Genomic DNA, 21,745 nt, shown 5'->3' with positions numbered 1-21,745 from the left:
TTTTTTTTACTTTACAGATTTATCAACAATCGCAAATACAAAGTCCAGTGACTTCTCATTCACCTCAACTACAAAATGTATGTATAAATTACTTACAAATTTCTTATTATATATATTTTTATGTGAACATCACTAATAAAAATTTTAATTTTAGAGCGATTATGGATCAGGAAGATTTCCTCGGCCGGCTCCAGGATGTTCACCTCTTCCAACTCGATTTGCTAGACCACCGCATCACCAACAAGGTGATGAATATTGATATAATTATTAAATATTTTAATTACTCAGAAATTACATTTTAATTATTGCATAAAATTCACACATTTAAAAATAATTTTATATCTGCTTAGGAATGAGAGTTGGAGTGCCATTTGGTTCTCGACAGCAAACTTCACCACTAGGCAGTCCACAACCTCTGCCTTCACCAGGAAATACTTCAAATGAAATTGCTGTAAGTAATGTGTTTTGATTTTGAAAATTTATTGAAATATACATTGAAAGTTACTTTTCTATTCTACGTAATGTGCTTTTATAGTGATTTAATAAAAATAATAATTTTGAGTACAGGTATCAAATTAATTAAAATAGAAATACTTTTGCTAATATTGGTAAATTTGTTAAATATTTTATTTAGGCACATACATACTTATTTTGGGAATGCCCTTACACAGCGGCAGCAGATGCTCCAGCGGCAGCAGTACAGCCCGATGGGCGGCGCGCCGGCGTCCCCGTCGCTGTCCCGCTCGCCGCACGTGGCGCGCACGCCGACCCCCTCCGCGTCGCCCGCCGCGTCCCCCGCGCCGCTGCACGACCACGGCGGCGGCCACCACCACCACCTCGCGCCCTTCCCGCCCGGCTACAGATACTTCAAGCCCGGCCTCTTCGGCGGCGCCCCCCCGTGGCCCACTAAAGAAGACGAGCGACGAAGACCCGCCCACGTCAACAAAATATCCATTCTCAAACGAGGCTCCGCCCCGCGCTCCAGGTTCCCCGGCAAAACGGCCGCTCCGGATTCACAGGAGGAAGGCGAAACGAGCGACTCGAGGAAATACGTCATTTACTCGAATGATGTCGATTACGCGACGGACGCGAGGATGAGCTTCGCGAAAGATGATGATCTCGAACATCTCGTTGAACATTTGGACGATGATGATATTGTTGTCGTCGAGCCGGGCGCTATATCGCCTGAAGAAAGAATCGCCACGGAGGAAGATTTCGAGGAACTGATTGATAGTGGAAAACCGGAAGATGAGGCCGAGGAAGAAACTTCGCATGAGAAAGCACCTACCAGAACTGAAACTACGACGAAAACTGTCGCCGTTATTAGCTTGGCGACAGCGAAGCAGCCGTCTAGTAACTTGCAACAATATAAACTAGTAAACACCTCCCAAAGTTCGACTCTCTCGCGTTTACCTGTCTTGAGCGCGACGGTTCTTTCTCCTCACTCTAATACGAAAATATTAAATGAAGTTTCTCAAGCTACAGTGGCTTCGGTTTCTATAGCGAATCAAACCATCTCCGTGCCGGTTTTGAAAAATCTATCTGTGCCGATTGGAGGCGTCGGTGGACATAACAGTGGATTGCCCAAAGCACAAATTAAAAAAGCTCCATTGAATATAACGAATCAACAACTTAATTTGTCATCTCAGTCACATAATAAACCTATGAGTTCAGTTATAAGTGTAATATCTTCCAATGTGCCGAAAGGTTCATGTATTAATCCTGTTATTACTCTCGCCACATCAAATACAATTTCTGGACAATCACGGGTTCCGGTAACAATAATGACGCAGCATCAAGTGAAACAAAAGATTGTTAAAACAATTGAAAAACCGATGGGTCTATCGCTGGCTAATACTAAACTGTCGAGTTTATCTGTGACACATGATGCTACGCTGCCTGCCAAAATATTTCAAGATGATGCTGCTTCTCCTGACAGTACAGTGACATCTGAAAGTAGCCAAGAAGGACAAAATCCAGTTTCATCAACATCCCAACATAACATTATGTTGTCTACAATGTCTCAAGAATCTTCATCAAAAGACACAAAACCGATGTCACATAATATAAAAGATTCGAACAGAGATATTGATATTGAAAATGAAATAAGTCAGCAAACTGAACTGCCTCATACTCTCTGTCTAACTGACAGAACCCCTCTCCTTTTGGGAAAAGCTGATATAAAGAGTCCAGATCCAATTCCAGAGAAAATCCCAGACAATATTATGGAAGGAGATGATGAAGACAAACCAGAAGATAATCTTCAAAGTAACTTACTGTTACCATATAGTAAGTCCAGTCATGAGCTTACTTCAGCATCAGAAAATAAACCCGAAGAAAATGTTGTGAAAACAATTAAAGCGATTGCTAATCAAACTAAAGAAATGGTTATTGATTCTAATATGCAAATATCATCAGACATGGCCCAAGAATCAGTTCAGATATCTATACCATCGCCCACTCCTTCCCAAGAGCGCTATCTTAACGATATAACAATGAGAGAGCACTCGGAAACTGTAGAGGGTAATCCTAAACATGTTGAATCGTTTGAAGATATGCTCTGTATGCTCGATAATATAGGAGACGAAGCTAAGACTTATGGTGGAAAGCAACAACAGACTAAACTAACGAATCCAACAACGGCTCATAATCCTAGCAATCCCATCAATAATCAAACTCCACAACAAGAGAATAAAGAACCCCAGGAGCAGCCTTCATTCACATCAAGAGAACAAGAAAGATTGAATATACAATCTGCAAGTGTTCCACAGTTGTCACCCTTATCTCAACCCGCAGAGATGACATCCAATATGGCCAGTGTATCGCAACAGTTGAGAACTATCATGTCTTCATTAAATACAAGTACTGCAAAAGTCGAATCTCAAACTATAACAAGAAAAATCGGTGATGCAGCAACTCCTACTCAAGTTAATTATGAGAGTTTATTACCGTCTTCAAAGGTTGAGGTCGCCACATCGAGGCCGTCTCCCATTCAAAGAATTGAAAAACCACCTACATCAATAACTGGGACGGTAGAGTCGATGTCGATCAGTGCCGCTCAAGCATTTGGATCACGAGTAAACACACTATCAACAATGGGACAGATGCGAAAATCACCTACTGTGTCACCTATTAACTCTCCCGTGAATATGCAAAGCTCTTTAATGAAGTCTCCAGCTCAATCGCCGCTTGTAACTAACCAAACTTTTAACCCCAATGAAGAATCCATTGCGTCTTCTATGCCATCGCAAATAATTCAAATGCCTGCTCTTTCAAAAATTCAAAGCAATTTAAGCAACCCGCAACTTATACATTCTCACAACACAATAACAACAAGTATTAGCAGTTTTCAGAAATCTCAAGTTTTACCAACCAGTATTTTAGGCCATACCTTACTTCAACCGGCTAGGCAAATTAATACTAGTAATTTGCAATTTAATCCTCAAAATATAAGTTCCAGTCAACCTCCAGCACTTGTAATGACGTCGAGGTCCATAATGAGTAATAAAGAGCCAGCTCCTAATGTAACGGTTCGTACGCATAGTATTGTAAATCCAGCATTGAGTCAAATGCAAGTTAAGCAAACTCAAGGTCCTCTTAATTTTATAACTTCCTCAAAATTACTACACACTCAATTGACATCACCTTTGAAAAGATCAAAATCAACTGATGAACCGAAAAGCGAAGTAATTGTCGGGCACATTCAGCCTACAAAGCGTCACAGTGTGGAGTCTGTTATTGTAAAATCAGAACCCATGGAAACAGATGAGGCGAACGCGTCGACTGCGTCTGATAATGCGGCTAATAAAAATTCACAACAATCGAGCGCGAATCAAAGAAGCGATGAATCACAAAATGTGTTATTGAAACAATTGTTGCAAACAACTACGACGACGTCAAATGTTGTCCCACAAAGGACAGTAACAATTCAGAGAACTGCTCCAGCGCTTGGTACAATACCTTCTCTAGAAGCGCAGTTAGCTAGACCATCTATTCCTCCGCCTACTCTGTCCTTAACACAAGATGTAGAAATACCCAAAAATTCACCAAGGCACATCACAAGCATCAGTCAACCATTTACAAGTCGGTCAATAACATCGATTCCCACGTCTTCCATGTCACCGATGTTACAGACATCCACGCAATCTTTGATGGATGTTAGAAAGCAACCTGTGAAGTTGTTAACTAAAGAAGATACTACACCGATTCCCGAATGTTCTCCTACTATGAAGACTATGCCTATGTACCCAATGAGTGTCGAGAGTCAACAAATGTTGCAACAACAAATAATAAAGAAGGAAGTTCTTCCGCCTCAACAAAGTCCAGTGCATAGACCTTTTACACCTATGGATGTAAAAAAAGAACTTCTCGATGAAAGTTCTCAGCAGTCTGCTACCTCTGGGGTTTCGACTGCATCCGACCAAGGAAAGCTTGACCAGCCAATGAAAGAAGAATTCCCTGAAAGTGTAATTATGGATAACGCTTCGGAAATTAATCCTTCTGAAACGCCATCCGAGGCTAAGAAACGTAAGAGGAGAGAATATCAACAGAAAAAACGAAAACAACTACAAATGAATTTGAAGGCGGCAGCCGAAAATGGTATTCACGCTGCTGCGAAGAAACGACCTCGTAAAGGCTCTAGGTATGAAGAAGATTATGATACCTTTATTGATAATTTAATGGCTCAGCTACGTCTATTGCCCCCAATGCAAATACAGGAACCATCATTGACTACTAACTTTGCTGTATGTCCATTATTTGGATCAGGCGATTTGACAAAATTAAAAAATAAAGATTACGATATTTTGAAAGGAGATTTAGTAGGAGATTTTGGAAATGCAAAGATACCAAACGTCGCTGATTATTATAACACCAAACCATTTGGAGAGGAAGAGCCATTGCCTGAGAAACCAACAGCATCGACGCAACGAGGGTTCTACGATCAAGAATTTCAACCAATACTATTCGAAGAGGACCCTGAAGACAAAAAGCTTGATTTTATTTGTAAAGAACGAGATACAGATACTCCTGATACTATTGTCAGTTGTTCAAGTCCGGAAGGCTTTGAAGTCGAACCAGACGATAGATTCCCAGGCCTTAAATTAATTGATGACGACGAGGAGGAGGAAGACGACGATATGCTTTTATCTGGTCGTGTTTCACCCGTTATACCTCTAATTGCACCTATACCTATTCGCGTTAAACCGTTGTCCTTGTATCAATTGAGAGACGAAGAAGATGGTCAAAAGCAACTCAAATCTATTGAAGGTGATTCACTTGTTAAAACTAAGATGGAGGATTCTCCAGGAAATACTGAAAATAATGAAAATGTCACCGTTACCTTAACGTTAACTTCGGGGGCTGCAGAAGATATACTGGGAGTACTCAAAGAGCTTGCAGGAATATTGCATATTCCTCCTCCAACGTCATATCAAATTGTTGAACGTACAGCTACGCCGCCATCACATAAATTAGGTCTGTATAGGTCAAAAGGAAAAGATGGTAAAGAGGGAGCACCAATTGACATACAAAGCATTTTAAATGGAGCTGCAAAGTTCTGTCGACATTGCGATGTTGTCATATTAGATTCAGTTGTTAGAGCTAAAGCTTCCGAGTTTCCATTGCTAGCAGCAAACAAAGGTAACGCTGAAGAAATACTGTGTGATAGTGATTCAGAGTTATATTTCTGTAGCACTCAATGTTACGAAAGGTTCGCCTGGAGGCCGACAAATATTATTCTTGATGGCAAAAGTAAAGCAGCGATAAAAGAAGATAACAAATCTGACATCGAAACCAATTTATCGAAAGATCGTGATGATTTCGATACAGCTTCAACAGAAAGTATGGAAACTGATGATTTGGATATAAAACCAGATATAAAAGACGAAAAGATGGACCTGTCCTTTATGGATTCATTGGATAACGATGAACTGATGAAAGAAGTGGGTGATGATGTAAGCGCGCTGGATGAAGATTTGAAAAGTGAACAAGACGAAAAGAGTAATCAAAGCGTGGAGAAAGAGAAATATAAGGGAATACGTTACAAGTTATGGGCACCAGGTTGCATCGGACCGCCAGTTAAATACAAAAGACCAACTGATAGAGAGCTCACTGAGTTGGTATTCCGCACCGGTGTTGCTATTATGCCGGTTACCAACGAGGACTTCCGTAAGTGTGAGCTATGTGGTATTCAAGGAGACGGTGTAGCAGATGGCGTATCGAGATTACTCAACTGTGATGTAGATAGATGGGTGCACTTAAATTGTGCGTTGTGGTCTGAAGGCGTATATGAAACTGTCAGTGGTGCTCTTATGAATGTGGACAACGCTCTCGCGGCTGGTTCAAACGCGACGTGCGCAGTTTGCAGACGATTGGGAGCGACCGTGAGATGCTTCAAAGTTAGATGTGGAAGCGTTTACCATCTTGGATGCGCTGTGAAAGACAACTGCGTGTTCTACAAAAACAAAACTGCTTTCTGCGCTTCACATGCTCCTAAGGTGATTATTTTTTTCTTGTTCCTTTTCAGTATCAGTAATTACTTTATTAATAAAATAGAATATGTTCTTTATTTTTATAGATACCTTAATAAAGTAAAATTTATTCGTTAACAGAACGAGAAAGACAACGAATTAACAACTCTAAGCGTGCAACGACGCGTATACATATCACGCGACGAGCAACGCCAAGTCGCGTCTGTGATGTTACACTCGGACACAAATCACTTAATTCGAGTGGGAGGACTCATATTCTTAAGCCCCGGTCATCTGCTACCGCATCAATTAGCTGCATTCCACACGCCTAACTATATTTACCCTATTGGATATAAAATCGTAAGTGTTCCTTACAGACTTGTTACTATCATTTAGGAATAGATGTTTATAACTTCAATTAATCGGCAATTTGACACATTTAAAATGTTGAGATTGTACACCTAACATTAGGGGTTTCGTTTTTTCATAAATATTATATTTTTATCATAAATCATCAATATCATGTCATAAATAAGTAAATTGTGTGTTTAAGTAATAAAAATTTTAAATACATGAATAAATTTATTTGTTTTTCCATCAGGTCCGCTTCTTCTGGTCGATGAGCCGCGCGAACAGCCGCTGCCGGTACGTGTGCTGGATATCGGAGGAGGAGGGCAAGCCGCGCTTCCACGTGCGCGTGCAGGACGACTCGCGCCACGAGATGTGCGCGCCCACGCCGCGCGCCGCTTGGGCAGCTGTACGTGACTTGTTAAACTAAATTAGTCCTTAATGTGTTGTATTAGGGTCGCAATTTGTGTGTAATTAATACTACCTGGAGACCTTTTTTTTGTCTGGGTATTATGTCTTAATTTCCGAGCGCGAGCATAACGACTCGCGCCAAGATCGATTGAAACATTTTTTTTTATTTGCAGGTTTTAGATGCAGTGGCAACTTTAAGAGAAGGCAGAAATGAGGATGGCATCTTGAAACTGTGGCCCAACTATGTGACTGGAGAAGATTTGTTTGGTCTCACTGAACCAGCTGTTGTCAGAGTTTTAGAAAGTTTACCCGGTATGTATTTATGTTACTACTAATATTTAAAATACCATTAGAAATAGCTTTTACAAATCTTAGCTCTCTTCATAAATGATGTTTTGAATGCCTACATAAAAAAGAGGCCTTATAACTTACGATACGTTTAAAAGTGATGTTTATGATAAATGAGTATATTATTTTTTACTGTTTATAGTTTCGATATGGGAAGTATCTCATTGCATTTTTTATTTGTAAAAATGTGAACTTATAATTTTTTTTTCTCTGCATTATTTGACGCTCCCCGTCTTGTCTCTACAGGTATCGAGACGCTAACCGACTACCGCTTCAAGTTCGGCCGCTCAGCGCTCCTAGAGGGCGGTCTAGCAGTGAACCCCTCCGGCTGTGCCCGCAGCGAGGCCCGATGTGCCCGCGTGTGGCGGCGCCCGACCCGCTCGCTGGTGCCCGCGCAGGCCCCGCCCGCTGCGCTCGACTCGCCCGCGTGTCCTTACTCCAAACAATTCGTGCATACGAAAAGCAGCCAGTATAAGAAGATGAAGCTCGAGTGGCGGAACAATGTGTATTTGGCTAGGTGAGGACTGTAACCAAACACTTTGACCCCATACCTTCATATCACGATATCAGATCTACACCTTAATGGGCTGATATCTAAATACGTACTTACTTTAATAAACCGAAACTCACCTTAAATTTTTACCGCGCCATCTTTGCTTGTAAAAAATTGGTTGAAATGCGGGAAAAAAATATGTTCCAAAATTTTGGAAATTGTATCTATTTTTTCATAATATATACAACAGGGATAATATTTTGTAAAACAGAGATAAATATTTGAATCTCATTAGGAAATAAAAATATCTTACATCCATTTCAGATCTAAAATCCAAGGCTTAGGACTGTATGCAGCGCGAGACCTGGAGAAACACACAATGGTAATAGAATACATTGGCGAGATCATTCGTTCCGAACTGTCCGAAATTAGAGAGAAGCAATATGAAGCTAGGGTAAGTTTAATAAAAATAAAAGTTTGATTTCTACACTCGTTTTAAGGCGTTTTAGATTACGTGATGAAGTTTTGTTTACTCTGCCTCTGACTTTGTTGCACCTGAAAATTTTCCAAGAATTTTCCACGCTAGTGCTCATAGTGTAAATCCAGCGCTGTCTTAAACTTTCTATTTGTACAATTTAACTTGTTTTGCGAAGCGTCTTTTTTTCTACCAATCCCTAATTTAACCCTCCTAAATATTAAAAATGCGAAAGTTTGTGAGTATGGATGTTATAACTCTTCCACGCAAAAACATGATGATACCTAGTAGTCTGTTATTTCCTGCGGGTTCGTCCGCGGGTGAAACTGCGCTGCTATATTTATAAATATTACTCATCGGCTAGTATGAACAATATTTCCAATAACCAGAACCGCGGCATCTACATGTTCCGGCTGGACGAGCGGCGCGTGGTGGACGCCACGCTGTGCGGCGGGCTGGCGCGCTACATCAACCACTCGTGCCAGCCCAACTGCGTCGCCGAGACCGTCGAGGTGGACCGCCACCTGCGCATCATCATATTCGCCAAGCGCCGCATCTCGCGCGGCGAGGAGGTACGCCCACACATACCGACACTACCATCGACAGTACTACATCAACCACTCGTGCCAGCCCAACTGCGTCGCCGAGACCGTCGAGGTGGACCGCCACCTGCGCATCATCATATTCGCCAAGCGCCGCATCTCGCGCGGCGAGGAGGTACGCCCACACATACCGACACTACCATCGACAGTACTACATCAACCACTCGTGCCAGCCCAACTGCGTCGCCGAGACCGTCGAGGTGGACCGCCACCTGCGCATCATCATATTCGCCAAGCGCCGCATCTCGCGCGGCGAGGAGGTACGCCCACACATACCGACACTACCATCGACAGTACTACATCAACCACTCGTGCCAGCCCAACTGCGTCGCCGAGACCGTCGAGGTGGACCGCCACCTGCGCATCATCATATTCGCCAAGCGCCGCATCTCGCGCGGCGAGGAGGTACGCCCACACATACCGACACTACCATCGACAGTACTACATCAACCACTCGTGCCAGCCCAACTGCGTCGCCGAGACCGTCGAGGTGGACCGCCACCTGCGCATCATCATATTCGCCAAGCGCCGCATCTCGCGCGGCGAGGAGGTACGCCCACACATACCGACACTACCATCGACAGTACTACATCAACCACTCGTGCCAGCCCAACTGCGTCGCCGAGACCGTCGAGGTGGACCGCCACCTGCGCATCATCATATTCGCCAAGCGCCGCATCTCGCGCGGCGAGGAGGTACGCCCACACATACCGACACTACCATCGACAGTACTACATCAACCACTCGTGCCAGCCCAACTGCGTCGCCGAGACCGTCGAGGTGGACCGCCACCTGCGCATCATCATATTCGCCAAGCGCCGCATCTCGCGCGGCGAGGAGGTACGCCCACACATACCGACACTACCATCGACAGTACTACATCAACCACTCGTGCCAGCCCAACTGCGTCGCCGAGACCGTCGAGGTGGACCGCCACCTGCGCATCATCATATTCGCCAAGCGCCGCATCTCGCGCGGCGAGGAGGTACGCCCACACATACCGACACTATCCTTATGATCTGTAGAAGCCTCCAAGAATCCTCACAACAACTATTATCTCCAACAATCCCTTATTTAATATCATAGTCAGTAGCATCATCATCGTCTTCGAAAATTACTAATAATCTAAACAACATTACCGCTATCATTATCATTAACAACTTAACAACATCACCGCTATCATTATCACTAACAAACTAAACAACATCATCGCTATCATTATCACTAACAAACTAAACAACATCATCGCTATCATTATCACTAACAAACTAAACAACATCATCGCTATAATTATCACTAACAACATTAAAAACATCACCGCTATCATTATCACTAACAACTTAAAAACATTACCGCTATCATTATAACTAACAAACTAAACGACATCACCGCTATCATTATCACTTACTACATCACCGTTATCATGATTATTTTCTACTTATACGTCACGACACTCTGATTTGCTTCAACTAACGATGATAAATAATAAATGATGTACTTAAGTAAAAGAAAATATATCTTTCACAGTTGGCGTACGACTACAAGTTCGACATAGAAGACGACGCTCACAAAATCATGTGCATGTGCGGCGCGCCCAACTGCCGCAAGTGGATGAACTAAACCGACACTGAACACATAATTATCACAAAACTTTAATATTAGGTATTCATACAAGTCGGGCGGAAATAATAGGTTATGATGCGTGTATAGATGGTAATAAGTAAAGGCTATGAGTGTTAGTTAGATGTACCAAAGTGAAATCACTCTAACGTAGTCAAATTGTTGTAAACACGTAACGGTATACACTTTTAAGCTCATGTGTGATCTATTTATAAGACTAATCATTTTACAAGATAGTTTTGACTAATTTGTACGTGACCACTCACAGAGGTTAAATAGTTTAAATCATAATTTTATTTAGAAATCATTGTTATTATTAAAAGTTTTTAGACAAGAGTTTTCCGAATATATAAAAATTAGGTATTTCTGTAGATTAAGGTATAATTATTATTTTTTTGCTATGCATTCTTGAAATGTATCCCTTTTATTTTGAAGAATTTTTATCACTTTCGAATGTTTATTTACTGTTGCTATCGACTTAATTCTATCTAAAATAAATAATATGATTATGTATATAATATGTAAATTTTATAATTCTCTTTATCTATTTGAATGACTTTGACTTCATCGAAATGGGACGATGATCAAAAATATATTTTATGAATTATAATAATCTCATGCGAAGTTTGCGGTAAATTAGATATCCGTTTGCATTTAGTGACGCGCGATTCGTTTAGTCGTAGCCGTGTATATGATCTGTCTTTTAGGTTATTTATCTACCGATTGATTGTTGAACTATTTCTATTTTCTTTATATTTGACCTGTGAATAAATGATCGACATTTATTGGGACTAACAATACGAATAAATATATCATATTTATTTCGAATATTATACAATTGTAATGATAATTGTAGGTGCGTAAATTAGATGAAATAACTTAGTGGACAGATAAACGCCACATCGTGCCTCACCGTTTTGTATGTAGCACGTAGGTTAGACGTACGGACACCAGGGCGCCTTCTATAGATACGTTAGATTAGGAAAACCTCATTTACAATAATAAATATATATAATAATCGGTACTATACGCGAGAAAACATAGCGTTTTAGGATCTAGAACCCTAGTATAAAAGTAGTTCTTTCTTTATCACTACTGTTTTAGTTAGATAACGTATTGACGTATCTTCCATTTCAAGTTTCTTGATTATGTTTATTAAATTTATTGTAAGTTTACTTCCTAAAAGATTCGTTCACGATTTGTGTCGATTAGTTTATAGTCATTTAATTATCAAACCATAAGAGAGGTATTACATTTGATTAAGTAATTAGTTTACACCAATATATTTAAAAGTTACGCCCCCATGAATAATCCCAAATGAGAACATACCTCACTCGTAGTCACGCAAAGCAATCTTAGTGGCCATTGTGATTAGTGTGAGTTATAATGCGTGTCCTTATATAATTAGCTTTATAGTCGTGTATATGAAGTATTGAATAATTTTTAATCCGGTGTTGGCTTTGTAAAGACGTTTGAGAGGCAAGATTGTTTCAAATCATTTCGAAATAGATAAGCAGCCGGTATCATTGTGATAAAACGTAATTGTTAAATTTTATTTTTTCTACGACTAGATACATATATAATTTTCCATATACAACAATCTTGGCTCTCGAATAAGCATAAGTATGGGTCACATTGTGTCCCCGACGGAGCACCTACAGACGACGTTACGATGTAGTTTTAAGTGTTAAATGTGCAATATCATATGAAAGATACCGTTTTTGTAAATAATTATAATGCAATCGTAATGTTTTCAATAAGAAATAATCATGTATTAGGTTTATGTTAAAATGCGTGGAACACAATCTAAGTGATGTTACATTGCTTTCCATCAATTATTTATTATAATGCATTCCCATTCATTTACAGCGGTAACAAGTATAACTATCATGAGAAGGAATTGTGTATGTTTGTGAAGGTTCTATTTAAAATATTTTAGAATTAATATTTTTGTCACATTTTTTCCATTCATTAAAACTTTTAATTATTAACTTGTTTTTTTCTTATCCCTCTTCCCCAACCTATCCTATTAATTATAACTGCATTATTGAAAAACTGTATGGTACACGCTTACCTTATTATATAAAATTATATTTCGACCTACATTTGCATAACGAAATATTGATACACGTTGCATCAACATACTCTACAGAGCAGAGCAATATTGGTGTTTTGATCACAGATAATTTAATCAAATTATAGGATTCTTCCGTTACTAAAAAAATATCAACACAGTCACACCATCTTAACATACAATAAAACGAGGTGTAAATTCTGTATATCAACCTACATATAAACAAGAGACTTGGGTGCTTTTCAACCCGAGATGTGCTATGCTACGTTGCTATGCATGCGTTTGTTATCTACCAATCATATTCAATAATGCACATAGTGTAGCACTGGTGGAAAGGGTCTCAGCTCTGTTTTGTATATGGGAGGATGCGTGCTGTGTAGAGCGCCTACTATCGATACATCGCATAGCTCGAGCTGCGCATCTACCTGGCACAGCTACTTTGGGTCGGCGCATCTTCATAGCACATCTCTCGCACCGATACATAGCTTAGCATTGGTGGAAACGGTGACATAGTTTCATAGCATAGCTCTTACATTTTCGTAGCATAGTTACAAAGCACATCTCTGGTAGATAAGCACCCTAATGCCTCCAGGACAGTTGTTTTTCTTCTTGAACTAACGAAACGAACAATGTATAAATAAATTTGAGTCTTTCTCTTGCTTTCAATATTTTAGATCCTAATCGGTAATCCCAAACTTAATTTCACTTGATGGATATTTTAAGCACGCTACCCCAAGATTCTGTATTCATATCAATTTGTACATAATATTATTCAGTTGACATAGGCTTTTTTCTTATCCCTCTCTTTTCATGGCTTCTTGTTAATGTGTGACCAATGTATCACCATTTGATCTTTTCTATTTATTCTTTGTGTCTTAAACTAAGGGCTAGACTAGAGGTTATAATAAATAAATCAAAACATTTGTTTGATAAAAATTTTATTACAAACATTTTTGAACTTATTATAATGCAAAAATAATATACCGAAGAACAATCCTAAGTAAATCTGGAAAATCAGCAGTTGATCATTGATGACAACACGCTGTCGGAAACGGCTCGTCGTAGTTAGTAAAGCCTTATTATAATTTTATTTTGGAATAAATTTTCATTCGTTCATGCGAATACGTAACAGATCCATTGCTATCTACTTACAACTAATGGTTTGAACTCATCCATAGGCAATCCTGGTGATGGCAATAACTAATTACGTTGAGAAATATTTTGCAAGAACATTAAATTTTATTTTAATTAATCTTCTTTGTAGTTAAGACTTGTGCTACAAGCTTGAATAATATAACTTGTACCGTTTAAAAAACAAGACAATTTTCATATAGACCAGCCGTTTCACAAATACGAAAATAAAGAAAATTGAATATAAATATTGAGTCGATTGAAATAATTTACAAAAATAAACATCGCGTTTAAAGAACATAACACAATGAACTATGGTATGTATATATATAAGTAATCAAATTTCAAAATTATCACTCGATAGTTGGAATGAGAAACTGAAAATAGAAATAAATAAATTCAATGTCACATAGATCGTATAGTGAAAAATTATACAATCATTTATATAAATCTAATAGAAGTAATGATAAATACGATATTTTAGATACATATTACAGTAATGGGTAGACACAAAGTATGACTGGACCCGACGCAATACTACACAAACGCAAATAATTGCACCATTACCTAAATTATAACTTTACACGGTTTTGCAAACCAAATGAAGTAACCCAGGAACAAAAGTCCTATTCATTTATTTAAAATGTATTTAAACGAATTAAGTGCTAATATAAGAATAAGCCCGAGTAAATAAAATGTGGGTTCTGTAGTTGTTTTAAATATGTATCTAGTTATAAAAGCGAATTGCTTAATTACCGAGTTTTGAAATGTGTAATTATATTATGTGTGAGTCTGATATGTTGTAGTTTATATCGAAATATTTAATTGGAAGAAAATGTTAGGAATTGAAACGGATTTGTAGACGAAATATTGAATAATTAAAATGGGCTTTGAGCTACAGAACCCAACAGAGCTGTGAACAATATTATACCTAAAGCTTCTCATGGTGACCATCCTATACCGCTCCAAACTACTCTAGCTCGCTCTTCATTATCTATTTAGCTTTTGTTTCACTTTTCTGACATAAACAATTTTTCATTTTCATATACTCATAGAGATCTACACAGTAGACTATTTCACTTTAGAATTAATTTTTACAAATATAACAAGCATTGTTCCTTCATACATGAGAAAATAAAAACGGTTATAATTTAGCTAAATGTTATTTACGTTACTTAAATCAGGAAATTAAACAAAAAAAAATAAAAGAATACCAGAAAGCGCGAAATTTAGTTAAATTTAAGAAATACCATTGATAATACACCAGTAAAATTTTGAAGATCTCGTATACTTTAATGTAGACATTCATTCAGTAAAGCACTTTACTCACAACATTGTTTGGTAACTTCAATATCAATGGCGGGTATTATGCAAATGTATTGTGTGAAAGAGATTTAACTAAATTTCGCATTCCAACTGAACAGTCCACAGTTGTCAACGTTCAGGCTTGGTACGGAGGCAAAGCGAGCGAATAAATGTGGAGTGTATTCAGTCAATGTACTGGGCCAGCCAGCGGAAGCCCTCCCCGTAGCCCTGGCGCTTTAGCACCGAGCACATGAACAGCTCTAGCGGCCTGCCTGCCAGCTCTGACCGCGACACTTTGCCCTGAAACAATATGTACATTATTATATATTAGGAAATATATTTTTTTTATTAAAGGGATATTTTTATGTAGTAAAGATGTCTAAAGCGCGTCACACACGGTGAAGATACTATAATATTTTATCTTAATTTCATCCTGTTACAAATGACCCTCAAAATTTCGGGTCATTTGTAACAGGATGGCGGTTCTACAGGGGTCTTAGTACGCTATGACAAAAAGAAAAATGATGGTCAGAACGCTGATACCGGATACCTTAAGATAAAATATTATAGTATCTTCACCGTGTGTGACGCGTTTAAAGGGTAATTACTATAAATATTATATCAAACATAATCCGTTAAAATGAATAATCGAAGCATGCTACATTTACGACATAATAACAATTTACACCATTTTATCTCAATATGAATAAGACAACAAACATAATGCTAAGTCACCATTATTGCTCTATATCTTAACACGAGCGCGATACGATACGCACCTTTCCAGTAGTCTGTTGGTATAGATTGAAGAATTGTCTCAATTCGTCTTCACTGGCCGCTCCGTGTTTGTCAATTTTGTTTCCGAGGATGAGTACTGGGCAGTTGCTGAGGGTTTCATCAGTTAGGAGCGAGTCTAATTCCATTTTAGACTCTTTAAAGCGCTGACGGTCGCAGACATCAACGAGGAACACAATAGCGTCCACAGCAGGGAAGTAGTCCCGCCACACGCGCCGAGCCTGCTGATGCCCGCCCAAATCGAACGTCGTGAAACGCATACTGCCTATTGACAACTCTTCTGAGGCTGAAATACATTTTATCTTATATATAAAAATGAATCGCAAAATGTGTCGGTAAGCGCATAACTCGAGAACAGCTGAACCGATTTCGATAATTCTTTTTTTATTATATTCCTGGAAGTACGAGGATGGTTCCGCGTTCCCGCGCCCACCCGGGTGAACGCCCGTCCGATTAGGGCCCTTCTGGCCTCCTCCACTCAAGCGACAGCTCAAGCCGAGGTTCGTGATCCCCGTGGCGGGGGACGCCCTTGCGCATGTCGCTACCAGGGTGAACCTTCAGTTCACCCCCGCGTCCGCGTTAAAATGTAGAAGCCCTTCTGGCTAACATTGAGAGACACCACACAAAAAAAAACGAGGATGGTTCTTATGTAGAGAAAACGTAAACATGTACCACGGGCGAAGCCGGGGCGGACTGCTAGTTATATATAAATAAATATTATAGCGGCAGAATAGTGGATTAACATTATGAAAGCAAATTGTCTGAAATTTTACATTCATTATTTTTATTGAAGGATTGGGTCGCATTACGCTTAAAGAACAATTAGTTGAGCTAATATTATCTTGTTATATTTCACATTGTTAAAAATCCTAACAATGTGAAATCTTAACGACTTTAACCTATTGATCCCTTTTTGAAATATCATTAAGCTAAATGAGGGATTACTTATACGTATAATTAGACAACATTGACACATTGATATTATTTTTGTAGTTTAAAATTGATGAATAATGTTTAAAATTATTATTATACTGATGATGATGATCATGATAATAAGATTAATAAGATTTTAGTTTTTAATTTCTAATTATGTAATTAAGTACTTCAAGATTTATTTGTAAAAAAATCTTACTATTAAATGTCTTGTATAAAACCTAATAAATTATATACTAAAACCTTCCTCAAGAACCACTCTATCCGTTAAAAAATACCGCATCTAAATCATAGTTTTATACTATGTAGTGATAAAATGTCCCCTTAAAATTATAAATACTGTTAAAATACAATCATTGGTCATTTAAATTTAAAAATTAAATAACAAAATGTAAAGAAATGATGCCTTAAATTGCAAGAAAATTTTCAACAGTGTGCAACCTTGTGAGTTAGATTATCTCTCAATGTCTTTACATTCTTACAGCAACATATACATATACAACTATACTTCACAAATACACTAAATATATTACTAAGAAAAGTTAAATATAACAAATTTACATTATAATACATAATGAACAAAATATTATGACATTCAACTTTATCCTTGAAACATACCAATAATATTATATTGAAGCCCAATTATGATATTTAGTAACTTGAATTAGTATTTAGGTCTGATAATATGTAGATAATATGTTTAGTTCAAAAGAGAATTTCAAAATTATTTTACCCAGGTAAGGATTACGGATTAAGGATACCAAGTAAAATAATTTTCAAAATCAGGTCAGTAGAACAAGAGATTACCCCTTACTGCCTCACAATCTCACAAATGTTACCTTCTTATATCTTACTAATATTATAAATGCGAAAGTTTGTGAGGATGTGTGTGTATGTTTGTTACTCTTTCACGCACGCAAATTCTACTGAACCAATTACAATGAAATTTAGCACACTAATAGAGGGTAACTTGGATTAACACATAGAATAGGTTTTATCCTGTTTAATCCCGAACTGTGCGGGTTTTCCTTTGAAAACGCGGGCAAGCCACGGGTGGAAATCTAGTTAATTATAAATAGAAAAATAGTATATTTATGGCACTTACTTGGATGTAGTGTAGGCACATGTTGAGCTAATCTATCATCTTTCAACATATGCAACAATGTGGTTTTGCCAGCATTGTCCAAGCCCAAAAATAAGAGTTTGCCAGATTTCTTGTAGAGACCTTGAAAAAGATAACAATGTTATAAACAATCTGTATTGTAAAAATTACACAAATAAAATAATAAAATTAAAATATAAAGTAATACCTAATTTAAATATAAAAATTGCTGTGAACAATATTTCCTCAAAAACCTGTTATTATAATAGGTATTAGATATGAGTTCAAAGAGCAAGTATTTATCACTGAGATTATAATCATTATAGAACAGATGGTATGATTATGAGTTACATTTTTTTTCCTATTACGATCTTTCCATATTATATTGTAGTTTGATGAGTAATATTTATCAAATATAGGCAAATAATGGGTATTTCTTTAGAAATTTGCGGCACGAATTAAGGGGGGGGAGGGGAGGGAAAGGGAGGGGGGAGGTAAGGGGAGACCCCCTATAAAGTGGGGGGGTGAGGAAACCCCCCCTTCTATTTTTTTTTAATTTTTTTGAGATTATATTTATACTAGCTTACCGCCCGCGGCTTCGCCCGCTTTGACTTAAACCTAATAAATTATATACTAAAACCTTCCTCTTGAATCACTCTATCTATTAAAAAAAACCGCATCAAAATCCGTTGCGTAGTTTGAAAGATTTAAGCATACAAAGGGACGAGAAAGTGACTTTGTTTTATACTATGTAGTGATGTAGTTAGAAATATAACAAAGATTATGGGCTTTCTTGACTGCTCCGGCGCTGCAGAACGTGGCGCTTGCCCCCGTGTACCTCGTTGCAGGCAGGAGTCTTCACTCGCCTTCGTAGCTTCGGCTTTTTGGTCGCCTTTGGCGACCAGCCTCAGCCACTCCGGCTCGCTTGACTCTGCCTGCTCCTCAGCACACGCGGGCGCCACGCTCCTCCGCGCCTCCGACTTTTTTAATACACTCTAGTGTATGACAGACAAGTACCACGTGGAATCGGGGTGGACAGATTCGTTTCTGTGATTAACAATTTATGTGCAATATACAGTAGGCGCTTGCTAATCCGGCACCGGCAATTTTTCCTCTATGCCGGATTGTCGGAAATGCCGGATTATCAAATTAGTATAGGAAATAAGACTTCATATTTAAAATGGTACCTAAGTTGAATTTATTATAAAAAAAATACATAAATTAATTAAAATATTAATTAAATAAGTATTAAAATTACATATTAGGTTCATCATTTGTGACGTTTTCGTTCAGTAATCCGGCGTTCAGCTATGTAAAATGCCGGATTATAGAGCGGGCTGTCTGAGTCCCGAAGTGCCGGACTACTGAGCGTGCCGGATTGGCGAGCGCCGGATTATCGCGCGCCTACTGTACATACAATAAAAACATTTTTTTAAAATAATTATTTATTCAAATCTTGTATACATGTTTGATACAATTTACAATGGCAATGAATGGGTCCATTTTATTTTTTTCCACCCATCGTCTCCACATACTCTATATTATCACCGAAGTTTGCTGGGTGGTTATAGTTATCTTTTTTAAAAAATCTTTTTACAAAATGCCACTGGGACTCAAATGGGTCAGAGGCAACAAATGGGTTGTCTGGGTCTGAGTGATTACCTTTTTTATGAACATACCCATATTGCCCCAAACAATCATATGCTCGCCAATAATCCGTATGAATTGTTGTCCCCTCAGCAACATGCTTTTGAATGAACTATGGTTTTTAATATGTACATTAAGACATTTGTTATCTCTTTCAAACACAATTCTTGTAGTTTTGTCAATGAAACTCAAACAATTTTGAACATAATCTCAAAAATTAAAAAAAAGATTTCTCTGTAATTACACGTTTCCGCACGAAAAGCCGCGAATGTATGTTTGGGGGCATCATTACCGATCGATAAAAATTAAAATCGCGCCGAAATTCGTGCCGCACGTTTCTAAAGTCAACCCAAATAATGTATTTCAATGGAATTGGAACAAAACCTTAACTATTATATTATCATCCTTACATAATACAATATTAATTATAAACACAACAACCCCCTGATTTTTTTGAAATATAATAGTATTAATAACATTACAAATTTGTACAATTTTCATGAAAATATGATATATTCTGTCCTATTTTTTATAACACTTTTTATTTAGATACCTTGGTGATTTACTTACCCAAGAATCCTAAGACACCAGTAAACCAATCCCAGATAAACATTTTGAAACTGGAATTTAAAAAAGAACATTCACTGAACTACTAATATAATACAACATATTCTAAACTACGATTCAGTTCCACAAAAGAGGACACAAAGAAGATATTTTTATAATCATGACTTGCAGTTTAATATCACCATCAGACGATTAAATATAAACAAGTATGTGAAAAAATCAATTTCAAAGGATTACTCTACCAAAGTATAAGAATTTTTTTCTAAATTAGAGTAACAATGTAAAAACCTATTGAGTAATATGAATGACAAGACGTCATGCGTAGTTGGAACTTGAACTAGAATATCCAAACATGATTAACATACTCACTTTTAGGTAAGATTAATTATTCTATTTAATACTAAACTTATATTATCCTATTATTGCAAGCTTATTTGCAATATGTTCTTTCGTCAAAATCGACGAATTTCTCAATTTTATGACAGAGATGATATATCAAACGTTACTGTTGGCAATGACGTGAACTACTTCCGGGTATATACATAGACAATAGGTAGAGTTATTTTTTAAGTCGATAATACACAGCAAAACTTTAGATGATATATAAAAATTAGAGCATATTTTTCTTAGAGTATATATACTATTGTAATATATACTCCAAGCTGTGGGGCCTCTACTTAAGAATATTGGAACAAAATATTGTATAATTATTTTCCAAAATAGAAATAAACGTATAACGTTCCCAAGTCAAGTGGACCAGTGCAAACTTAGCACCCCATCTATGGAATTTTGGGTCGAAAATGACCTTGATCGTTAGGTCCCCGTTAGGTCCTTTAAGGTCCACCAATTTTTTCGTTAGGTCCCCTTTAGTTTTTTTTTAAATAATTTTTTAAATTTTAGGTATAAAAAAATTACACTTTAGCACCCCATCCATAGAATTTTGGGTCAAAAATGACCTTAATCTATAGGTCTTCGTTAGGTCCTATAAGGTCCCACAATTTTTTCGTTAGGTCCCCTTTAGTTTTTTTTTAAATATTTTTTTTTTAATTTTGGGTATAAAAAAATTACACTTTAGCACCTCATCCATATCAAAATTGGCGAATTTTATCAAAATCGTATTCTTTACCGTTAGGTCCGTATAGGTCCATCATTGAAATTGTTAAATTATTTATTTTATTAAAATCTATATATTTATAAGAAAGTCGTGTTAGTTACTCCACTTATAACTCAAGAACGGCTGAACCGATTTAGCTGAAAATTGGCAGGGAGGTAGTTTAGAGCCAGGAGAAGGATATAGGATACTAAATATGTACCACGGGCGAAGCCGGGGCACTAGTTATAAAATAATTGAAACCTGCGCATGCGCCTTAGAGCATTAAGACATGCGCACATCATACATAAACAGCGCGAAATTTAAATTGGTA

At 37.8% G+C, this 21,745-nt stretch overlaps 2 protein-coding genes across 2 annotated transcripts in view; one reads left to right on the top strand and one right to left on the bottom strand.

Annotated features, from left to right (window-relative positions):
* Positions 1-12,758, top strand: part of LOC149905343 (uncharacterized) — a 45,276-nt gene extending 32,518 nt beyond the window's left edge. The window contains exons 43-53 of the mRNA XM_090106217.1: positions 18-77; positions 155-245; positions 351-451; positions 672-6,497; positions 6,612-6,830; positions 7,072-7,227; positions 7,403-7,541; positions 7,824-8,094; positions 8,395-8,524; positions 8,935-9,117; positions 10,675-12,758. Of these exons, the coding sequence (XP_089962343.1) occupies positions 18-77; positions 155-245; positions 351-451; positions 672-6,497; positions 6,612-6,830; positions 7,072-7,227; positions 7,403-7,541; positions 7,824-8,094; positions 8,395-8,524; positions 8,935-9,117; positions 10,675-10,767 (7,269 nt within the window). The 3' untranslated portion in view covers positions 10,768-12,758. The remainder of the gene's footprint in view (positions 1-17; positions 78-154; positions 246-350; positions 452-671; positions 6,498-6,611; positions 6,831-7,071; positions 7,228-7,402; positions 7,542-7,823; positions 8,095-8,394; positions 8,525-8,934; positions 9,118-10,674) is intronic.
* A 1,546-nt stretch (positions 12,759-14,304) lies between these two features.
* Positions 14,305-20,864, bottom strand: Sar1 (Secretion-associated Ras-related 1). The gene is made up of 5 exons (XM_090106331.1): positions 20,691-20,864; positions 20,325-20,374; positions 18,111-18,230; positions 16,057-16,358; positions 14,305-15,577 (listed from the first exon to the last, which is right to left on the bottom strand). The coding sequence occupies exons 2-5, from the start codon at positions 20,365-20,367 to the stop codon at positions 15,461-15,463; spliced, it is 582 nt and encodes a 193-aa protein (XP_089962457.1). The 5' UTR covers positions 20,368-20,374; positions 20,691-20,864; the 3' UTR covers positions 14,305-15,460.
* Between the last annotated feature and the right edge of the window lie 881 nt (positions 20,865-21,745).

Source organism: Colias eurytheme, chromosome 10 (assembly GCF_061535395.1).
Source record: "Colias eurytheme isolate Ceu_HAF_F1 chromosome 10, ilColEury1 Martin Lab GWU primary, whole genome shotgun sequence".
Lineage (NCBI taxonomy): Eukaryota > Metazoa > Arthropoda > Insecta > Lepidoptera > Pieridae > Colias > Colias eurytheme.
The sequence above is the reverse complement of the archived record's forward strand: the minus strand, read 5'-3'. Positions and strand labels throughout refer to the sequence as shown.

Bases quoted from the DNA above. Each gene is read 5' to 3' on its own strand.
- Sar1 (XM_090106331.1), bottom strand. From the start codon at position 20,367: ATGTTTATCTGGGATTGGTTTACTGGTGTCTTAGGATTCTTGG. The intron at 18,231-20,324 runs GTAAGTAAATCA...ATCTTTTTCAAG, and splicing joins TGGTGTCTTAGGATTCTTGG to GTCTCTACAAGAAATCTGGC. The intron at 15,578-16,056 runs GTGCGTATCGTA...ATATTGTTTCAG, and splicing joins ACCAACAGACTACTGGAAAG to GGCAAAGTGTCGCGGTCAGA.